The 9,976-nt window shown below is 45.1% G+C and overlaps 1 protein-coding gene across 2 annotated transcripts in view; it reads left to right on the top strand.

Moving 5' to 3' along the window:
- Nucleotides 1-2,123: 2,123 nt before the first annotated feature.
- The window catches only part of CHUK (component of inhibitor of nuclear factor kappa B kinase complex), a 45,449-nt gene continuing 37,596 nt past the window's right edge, over nucleotides 2,124-9,976 (top strand). For both annotated transcript variants that reach the window (XM_075533310.1, XM_075533309.1), the window contains exon 1: nucleotides 2,124-2,286. In XM_075533310.1, coding sequence (XP_075389425.1) covers nucleotides 2,182-2,286 — 105 coding nt within the window. In that variant the 5' untranslated portion in view covers nucleotides 2,124-2,181. The remainder of the gene's footprint in view (nucleotides 2,287-9,976) is intronic.

Genomic DNA, 9,976 nt, shown 5'->3' with positions numbered 1-9,976 from the left:
TAAGATTTATAACATTTCCTGTGTGCTGTTGGATCATTCTAAACGCATGGAAATTTAGATTGCTAGTAAGGATTTGAGGATCACCATAGATCAGAGAATGGATGAAAATAGGAGTGAATAAAGTTTTAAGCAAAAAACGATTACCTGAGAAATACTTATATTTACCGAGTGCTTAGAGATGAAGTAATCCAAAAAGTACCTGGAGTAGAAGCAGAGAGAGACCCCAAGAAATAGTTGAAAGCAAAAAAAGTTTGTTACTGTATTTCTCTGCTGTATGTGACATTCTGAAACCCAATGGAGCAATTCTGCTTGGTCCTGTGGTGTCAACTATGCATTAGAATCAACTGGATCGTAGCCCAGACACTGTCTTGTTACTAGAAGTATTGTTGAACCAGTTATGACTCCTAATGTCCTGTGTTTAACAGAACAAAACACTGCCCGGTGTTATGCCATCCTCACAATTGTCACTAGGTTTGACTCCATTGGTCCTGCCACTGTGTCACTCCTCGAGGGTCTTCTCCTCTTTTACTGACACTTTATTTTACCAAGTATGATGTCCATCTCCAGGGACTAATCCTCCTGGTGACATCTAAAAAAGGAAGAGGAAGTCATCCTCACATTCTGGCTGCATTTCTTCCTAGACAGATTTATTCATTTTTTTAACAGTCATCATTCTGGTAGCCTATGATATATTTAGTATTCTTCAATACTATAATCCAAAGGCTCTGATTCTTCAGTCTTCCTTATTCATTGATTAACTTTTGCATGCATGAGACAAATGAAAATGCCACGGCTTGGTCAAGCTCACCTTAGTCCTGAAGGTGACTTTACAGAGATCATTTGCAGCAGCCTTGCCCGTGCAACATGTTGTTTGGTTTCCTGACCAATGCTGCTTTGGACATTGGCAGGGGGTCCAAGTAAAATGGAACCCTTGACATCAATACTTTTCTCCACTTATCATACTGCCTGTTGGTCCAGTTGGGAGAATTTTTGTTTTATGTAGAAATGTTATGTTGAGATGTTGAGGTTGTTGATGAGTCTTCTAATTGTAGTATTCTTTATAAACTCCACAGTGGATTCTAACTCATAATGACCCTGTCCTATCAGGCAGTAGAAGTGTCCCTATAGGTTCTAAAATTTTAAATGTTTGGGGAGGCAACCTCACCATATAAATACACACACATATATATATACTGTCAAACATTTTCATATATATATATATATGACAAATTCACTGCCACCAAGTTGATTCCGATTCATCTCGACCATGTAGGGCAGCATAGAACTGTCCGTATGGGTTTCCAAGACTGACTTTATGGGAGTGGAAAGCCGCAGGTTTCTCCCATGGAGTGTCTGATGGTTTGCACCTGGCTTACCTGTGGTTCGCAGCACAATGCAAAACCCACTAAAGCGCCAGGACACCTTATATAGCCCTCAAAAAATCTATGAGGTAGATTATCCTCGTTTTACACCTGAAGAAATGGAGCCCCTCATGCTCGAAGATAGCGGAGCTGGGGCACACCATCCTGGGCGTGTTTTTTTTTTTAACGGAGCCTATGCAGCATCCTTACGAAAGGCACATTTATGGAGCGAACCAATGGTCCTGTTAGTGCTGGATCTTTAGATTCCTAAATCTTGAAAATGTAGGGGTGGGGGCGGGGTGTCTTAGCCCGAACCACGTCAGTGCAGGTGATTAGAGGGTACACGGCAAGGGTCTGAGAGAAGGGTACACCTCACTGCCATCTAATTCTGACACGTGGTGACCCTATGGGCAGAGTAGAACTGCCCCAGTGGGTTTCTGAGACTAAAGCTTTGGGCAAGATAAGGCCTCCTCTTTTCCCGCGACGGGCAGACCAGGGTGGGGATAATGTGAAGTTTGGGGGGCGGGGGGATGGATTAGGGAACTATTTGAAAGTGATATGAAGGATATGTAGGATCTGGGGCAAACTTACATCCTTTAAAATTGGGAAGTACAAGTGCGTCTCCCGAGCCAGGCCACTAGCGAGGGCCGAGCCCTGCGCCCGCGGTCCCGGGGCTCGACAGAGCGCTCGGGCGGCGCGTTTCCCGCGGCCGTTACCGGAAGTGACGCGTTTATCGCGAGACGAGGACGCGCGCGCCTCCGCGGCCCGGAACCGGCCTTGGAATCGCGGCGGTGCCTGTGGCCGCTTCCCATCCCGCCCCATGGAGGGGCCCCCGGGCCTGCGGCCGGGCGCGGGCGGGCCCTGGGAGATGCGGGAGCGGCTGGGCACCGGCGGCTTCGGGAACGTGTGTCTGTACCAGCATCGGGTGAGGCGGGGCTCGCGAGGGAGCGGTGCTGGGTGCCCGTCGGAGCGTCGGGGAGCGGTGGTGGCTGTCAGTAGAGGAGGGATTGCCAGTGAGAATCCGTGGGATCAGACACGGAGCTGGTGAGCTCGGGTGACCGAGGCCGAGCTTGTATCCGGAACAACGAGCGATGGTGGTCCTGGTCCAGGGTGCGGGACTTAGAGCTCGGAAGGGGACCTATTGGTATGAAGTGGCGAGATGTGCCTTTATGTGTCTCCTTGTGAGTGGACGGTGTTAGGGAGTGTGAAGCAGGTGACTTTCGGGCTGTGCCTGTGTGATCGGAATGGTTGAGAAAACGGGGCTAAAGAGGATGTCTAAGTACCTGTTAGGATATAGACGTTCGTGTTTGTGCTTAGAGGCCACGTGATACCTGGAGGGACTGGAGCAGACCGGGAAGGCTTCTTGGGGCGTCTGGCGCCGGCCCTTTGGGTGCCTGTGCAGGTTTGGGAGCTGGGACGTATTCCAGGCAGGAAATAACAACACAAGCTGGGGAACATGGTCAATGGCTTGCCAAAAAAAGGAAAGAAGATGGTCGAAGGAGCAGAGGATACTGACTGGGCAGAGGGCACCTCACACCAGGTTCAGGATATTTATTTTGATTTAATTGACAATGCCCGAGCTGGTAACAAAAGTTAATAATCACGTACAAGTTGTGCATCTTTTGAGATACCAATAAAAGCTACATACCCACCCATTCCACAATGCACCTCCACACATTTTTTCAGACATAGCTATCTATTTGAGTGGGTTCACTATTTCCTGGCACACATATACAGACCTTTCAGGTAACCCCACCTCCACAGCCATTGATTCTGACTCAGATAGATTTCTGAGGCTTTAAATCTTTGTGGGAGCAAATCGCCTCGATTTTCTGCCGAGGAGCGGCTGGTTGCTTGAACAGCTGACCTTATGGTTAGCAGTCCTAGGCTTAACAGACAGTGCCACCAGGGCTCCTTTTCGGTGTATAGACCCCAGATGAATAATCCTAACAGTCTAGTGTTTGCTTTGTCATCATAAAGTGGATATAATAAGTCAGATACCTTGTGCGTTCGTTTGGGAGCGCAATCAGAGAATGCATGTCAAATGAAGTAAATGTCTGGCCTGTGGTAAGCCCCCAAACATCAGCTGCGCTTATTGTGTTGTTGCTACCATCTTCACCATTAGTCACCGACCTTAAGAAGGAAATGTTAAAATGAAAGTGGTGCTCTAGGAAGACCCTTTTGTGATGGCGTTGAGTGGAAAAGCATGTAGGACAAGGTTAGCACTTGGCCTGTGAATGAAGTGAAGTCAAGAAGAGATGGGTAGAGCGTCCCTCTTGTGAAGTGGGAGGACAGAGAGATGGGAGTCTACCACAGGGGTAATAGTTGGGGTGTGGAACAGGTGAACATGTCATCCAGGCACTCCCTCCAAAAAAAAGGTGAGGGGAGGGAAAGAAAATGTCAAATGTCACTGACAGCAAACTGCAGAAATTTTGTGAAGCAGGTTTCTAGATTACAGTATAGAAGGAAATTTGGCCAGGAGAATGACTGAAGCATCCAATACTTTGATTGGTCGGCACATGTTAATAAATTATCAGAGGGACCTTAAGGCACTCAGAGAAAAAAGGGAGAGCCCAGTACTTCCAGCAAAGCATTGGCTGTGACCTTGCTCTTGGCATAACTGTAAGAGAACTTTGCATGCTAACATGCTTGTCTCCTTCTCTGGATTGGGGTTTGGTAAACTCTAATACAGTTTGGGTCAACTCGTTTTGTCAAGGAAGATACTTAGGGAAACTCACTTTTTAAAGAAGGAGACTTGGGTTCCTCCCAAATCTTAGAAATCTCTCAGGAACTTTCCCGTTGTCTAGAGTGGTCCTTCCAAAACTGGGATCTTTACCTAGTGGACCTGCAGCGAGGAAAAAGAAATAGTCTGTCACAGTACTTGAAAGAGCCCATTCCTTTTCTGAGCCTGACTCGAGGTTTGCATTTCCAACTTCCAAGACCCTCCTTTATGGGGGGAGCCTTGTTCCAGTGTTTCATCCACCCCTATCAAGGCACAACGTGGAAAAGGAAAAGGTTAAGAGATGGGTTCTTTTTATTTATTTTAACTATTATTTAATCATTTTATTGGGTGCTCGTACAACTCTTATCACAATCCATCCATCCATCCATCCAGTGTGTCAAGCACATTGTACATTTGTTGCGAGATGGATTCTTTACAGCTAAATAAACAGGGCTTGGTGGAGTTGGTGCCCAAATCAACATGCCTCGTGAGAGCAATAGAAACAAAGTACAAGGCGGTAACCCATCTAAAGAAGATTTGTGCAGAGTGGTGTGGAAGCATGACAGAGGATCCTACGAACTCTTTCTAGGGAATATAGTAGCGCTTCGTTTTCTCCTCTTTGAACTTTTCATGAGTAGTTTGAGAGTTTACAGAGCAAATTAGTTGATACACTTTTTTTTTTATGACGTTGATGGCATTCTTCCTAATGTTAATAGCTCTCTCCTCATTTCCTCCCTGGGTTTCATTCATCCTTCTTTTCCGGCCCTTCTTGGCTACCCGAGCAGTACGTTCAGTCTTGTCTGGCTGACTGTACAGAGAGCTCCTCCCTGTGCCATTTCTCACTTTGTAGGCCTGTCTGGTGTTGGACTGAACACTGTTCCCTGGGGTGGGTGCAGTTCCAGACTTGAGGGATGTCTTACGGGCTACGGTCTTGGGGTTTCCACCAATCTCTTTCAGCTCAGTAAGCCTGACTGCCCCCTTCCTCCCTGGTGGTTCGAATATACTAAATTTGAATATACAATCATCACCACACTCAGTTATAGGGCATTTTCTTCATTTTTGTCCTCGTTGCTCTTAGTCCCCTCTTTCCCCCAAACCTACCACCCTGTTGAACTCTGTGGCATCATCAGTCTAGTTACTATCTCTAGATTTAGCTCTCCTGGATTTCCTGTAACGAGAACCATACAACCAACAAATAGCCCCCCCGCCCCAAACCAACAACAACAAGAAAATAAAAAACACAGAAAAACCTCAATCTAAAAGGAACAGAAGCCTTAATCCAAAAGAAAATAATAAAAAGTTGGGAGGGGAAAAAAGAGAAGCTGACACCAAGGGCTCAAATAGAAAGTAAATGTTTAGAAAATGATGATGGCAACATATGTACAAATATGCTCGATACAACTGATATATGGATTGTTATAAGAGCTTTTAGAGCCCCCAATAAAGTGATTTTTAAAAGAATAGATAAATAAAAAGTAGAATAAGTTAGATATGGGTCAAAAGAAAAAAGCAAATAAGATGTTAAATTTTAACATAGCTATATCTGGTGATTCAGTGGTTTTGTGTTGAGCTGCTAACTGCAAGGTCAGCAGTTCAAAACCACCAGCCATTTCTTGGACGGAAGACAGGGCTTTCTATTCCTATAAAGAGTTCCGGTCTTGGAAACCTTAAGGGGAAGTTCCACCCTGTCCTAAAGGGTTGCTTTGAGTTGACTTCGACTAGATGACTGTCAGAGTGTGAAGGATATGTGCATTAAATTCAGTTTATGATGTGCTCCGAGGGTGAGGCTTTCCCCACCCCTGCTGCTTTTATTATTTTTGAGTTTTGTTGTAAGTTTCTTCTCTCTGTCCCCTTCTCTTGTGATTCTGATCACAGAGGCCAGTAGTGGTAGCCAGGCACTGTTAGGTCTTCTGATCTCAGCGCAGTGGGGCTCACGCGGTGCATTAGACCTTTGGACGAATTGTTTGAGAGCAGCACTTCGGAAAGCGTGTTTGGAAAAATAACCCTATGAGGTACCCATACATGAATACATGGCATAAGTTCTGCAGAATAGGTTTGTTTATTCGAACATTTGTAACCCACACTAGCATATTAAAAGTTGTGTGAAGTCCCAGATTAAACAACATTGTCTTTTCCAAATTTATTTTAACACAGCTTGGTGGATGTGTGGTTGCATCTGTTACATCTGTTCTAAGCATCTCAAAGAACATTTTATGAAAAGGGAGCGTAGGGAGATCTTCATGAATTAGTTGAATTTTTGTGTGATGTTTTGAAAAATCTGCCTCCTTCAATCAGGATTTAAAATAGTTGATGATTGTACCAGCTGGCCTCCCAGGTGGTAAAGATTTACATGGCACATAGCTACAATAGCCACATGCTCATAACAAAAGCGGGTCGAAGGAAGTGAGGATTGTGGTTAAGCTAGGTTATAGTCTGTTGTCTCTCTTGCAATGCATGTTGTTCCAGCGCTTGCCTGTCAGCTTCTTGCACTGTGTGCCTCAGGTATTGCTCTGATGCTGGAGGCTGTACCAACAGCATCTAAAATACAAACAGGGTCGCCCCGGAGGGGTAGCTTTCAGCAGACCTTCTAGACCAATGGTTCTCAACCTGTGGGTCACGGCCCCTTTGGGGGGTCAAACGACCCTTTCACCAGGGTCACCTGATTCATAACAGTAGCAAAATGACAGTGATGAAGTAGCAACGAAAATAATTTTATGGTTGTGGGGTCACCACCACATGAGGAACTGTATGAAAGGGTCGCGGCATGAGGAAGGTTGAGAACCACTGCTCTAGACTAAGACAGGAAGAAGAGGTGATCCACTTCTGAAAAATTAGCCACTGAAAACCTGTGAATGGCAACGGAATATTGTCTGATTTAGTGCTAGTAAATGATCCTCTGAGGTTGGAGGCATTCAACGTACAGGGGGGAAGCTGTCTCCTCAATGGAGAGTTGACCTCAATGGTGTGGCTAGAACAAAGCTTTAGGGACCTCCATTGGCTGATGAAGCACAGCTCAGAGTAAGAAGAAGCATTGCAAGCTTCCATTCATAATTGGAACATTGTCTATATGAAGCATGAGTCTTGGAATGTTGGAGCTGTCAAAATTGAAATGGAACGCATGAAGATTGATAACACTGTTTGTGAGCTGAAATGGACTGATATTGATCATTTTCAGTAAGGCATATGATCTGTGCTGGTGAGATTCCTTATGTGAAATGTTATAAATTCTAGACTCTATGCATGTGGCTGTAATCCCATTTTGGAAGGAGCTCTCTGCTATGTTAATGGACAAGATTAAAGTGAGATTATATCTTCACCTTAGTAGAGGGTGCGAACCAAGCCAACACTATTTCCTGGGGGTATGGTCAGCTGAAAGACAAACCCCACACGTCTATTAAAGCTATTCCTCTGTGTATAAGAGCCACCTTAGGACACAGAAATCATGGCACCGTTGAAATGGAACATGTTCAAGACTTGTCTGAAGTGACAGAGACCCACCCAAAAATCCAGAGACTCCAGAGGCTATGGCAGGGAGACATGGGGCAGAGCAAGGGAGGCAGGCTGAGACCAGAGGCCTAGGCAAAGAGACTTTGAGACAGAGCACAGGAGTAGTTGCAGAGACTATGAAACTGCAGAGACTATGAAACTGAGACAAAGCAGCGGCCAAGGGACCATGTGGCTGAGAGGCTGAGAACTAGAGAGAGGTTTGGCTTTTGACCAAGTAGAGACTCTAATGTGGCTCTTTACTCATTACTGATTCTGTTTTGTGGAAGCCTATTAACTTTTCTATACACCCCCTCATTAGTGAGTATTGTCTGTGAGTTCTGTGTAGCCATTGCAATGAATTATTGAACCATCAGAAAAGTAGAGTGTTAAGGGAGGAACAGTTCATGTCAGCAGGGAAAGAAAGCTAGAGGGTGGAGGCACGTCTGACCCTGCCTCCTGGCATGGGAGAAGTCAGAGGAGGTCAGTTATGCCTGTCCCCTCACCCCGATCTCCTGTGCTGTTTCCACAGCGGGAATGACAAATGGAAGAGGAATAGCATCGTGCATTTGTCACTACAAGGAACATTGTAAGGTCTCTCTTTTAAGTACAGTGTTATAAATGATAGGATACTTAAAAAAAAGTTCAATGATAGGGTAATGACTATACACCTATAAGGAAGAACACGTAATATGAGTAATGTTCAAATTTACTAAAGCTAGTGACAAATGGGAGAATGCTGCCAAGTTTTGCAGTCTGAAATGGCTCAGACATGCTATCAAGATACATTGATAAGTACTGGTGATTGGAACGTGAACGTTGCAAACAAAGAAATATCAACAGTTGGAAAATATAATCTTGGTAATAGCAACTACATGGGAGATCACATGACAGAATTTAACTAGACCAAAATTCATTGTAAATACTTTTATTGGCACGAGAAGTTGGTGACCATGACTTCTCCCAGAACCCACCGCTCTTCCTCTAACTGTAGCGGCCTGAGGTGACCTGCCAAGATGGTTCGCTACTCACTCGACCCAGAAAACCCTACAAAATCCTGCAAATCAAGAGGGTCGAACCTCCGGGTCTACTTCAAGAACACCCGTGAAACTGCCCAGGCCATCAAAGGCATGCACATCTGGAAAGCCACCAAATACTTGAAAGACGTCACTCTGCAGAAGCAATGTGTGCCTTTCCGACGGTACAATGGTGGTGTTGGCAGGTGTGCCCAGGCCAAGCAATGGGGTTGGACCCAGGGTCGGTGGCCCAAAAAGAGTGCTGAATTTTTGCTTCACATGCTTAAAAATGCAGAAAGTCATGCTGAACTTAAGGGTTTAGATGCAGATTCTCTGGTCATTGAGCACATCCAGGTGAACAAAGCCCCCAAGATGCGCCGCCGGACTTACAGAGCTCATGGTCGGATCAACCCATCCCTGAGCTCCCCCTGCCTCACTGAGATGATCCTGACTGAGAAGGAACAGATCGTTCCCAAACCAGAAGAGGAGGTTGCACAGAAGAAAAAGATTTCCCAGAAGAAACTGAAGAAGCAAAAACTCATGGCTCGGGAATAAATTAAGTTTAAAAGAATAAAAGTTAAAGCGCTAAAAAAAACCCCCAACTTTTATTAATAACATAAGTGGCAACTGTGCATATGAACCTTGAAGGATGGAATGAGCAGGAATCAAATCACCTATATCTGTAGAAGATGGAGAAACTCAGCAACATCAGTTAGAACAAGGCAAGGGGTTGACTGCAGAGCCAACCTCAGTTGCTCGTGTGCTAGTTCAAATGGAAGCTGAAGAATATTACAAGTCCACAGGAACCCAAATAGGACCTTGAATCCATTCCACCTGAATTTAGAGGCCATTCCAAGAGTATGTTTGATGTATTGAACACTACTGACTGAAGACCGAATGAGTGTGGGATGACCGTCAAAGCCATTGCACATAACGAACCAGAAGGTCAGTACATAGACAGGAGCGATAAAAGGCCAAAAGGGATGTCCGAAGAGACTGATACTTGCTCGGGAATGTAGACTAGCTAAAGTGAAAGGCCGAAATGAAGAAGGAAAAGTGTTGGCCAGGACATGTCAAAGGGTGGCTTGAGAAGACAGAATGAAATATTATAATGAAATAAAAATAAATGGGCAGTGTCTCGGAGTTAGTAAAACAAAAGAGCAAAAAGCAAACTCAGCATTTTTGAAGCTGAAAAAGCTAAAAGAAAAAACTCAAGCTGCAATAATGAAGGACTCTGTAGGCAAAATAATGAATGGTGCGGAGGCGTCAAAAGACAGAAGGAGCCCTGGCTAGAGTGGGAGGGAAACGTGGGAACAAACTATGAACAGACCACGTATACTAGTTGGATAGAGGTGGTGGGACACCCAAGATTGTGGCCCTCTGCCACCATCCAG

Source organism: Tenrec ecaudatus, chromosome 16 (genome assembly GCF_050624435.1).
Source record: "Tenrec ecaudatus isolate mTenEca1 chromosome 16, mTenEca1.hap1, whole genome shotgun sequence".
NCBI classification, from domain to species: Eukaryota; Metazoa; Chordata; class Mammalia; order Afrosoricida; family Tenrecidae; genus Tenrec; species Tenrec ecaudatus.
Note: the sequence above shows the minus strand (reverse complement) of the source record. Positions and strands in the feature narration are given on the sequence as shown.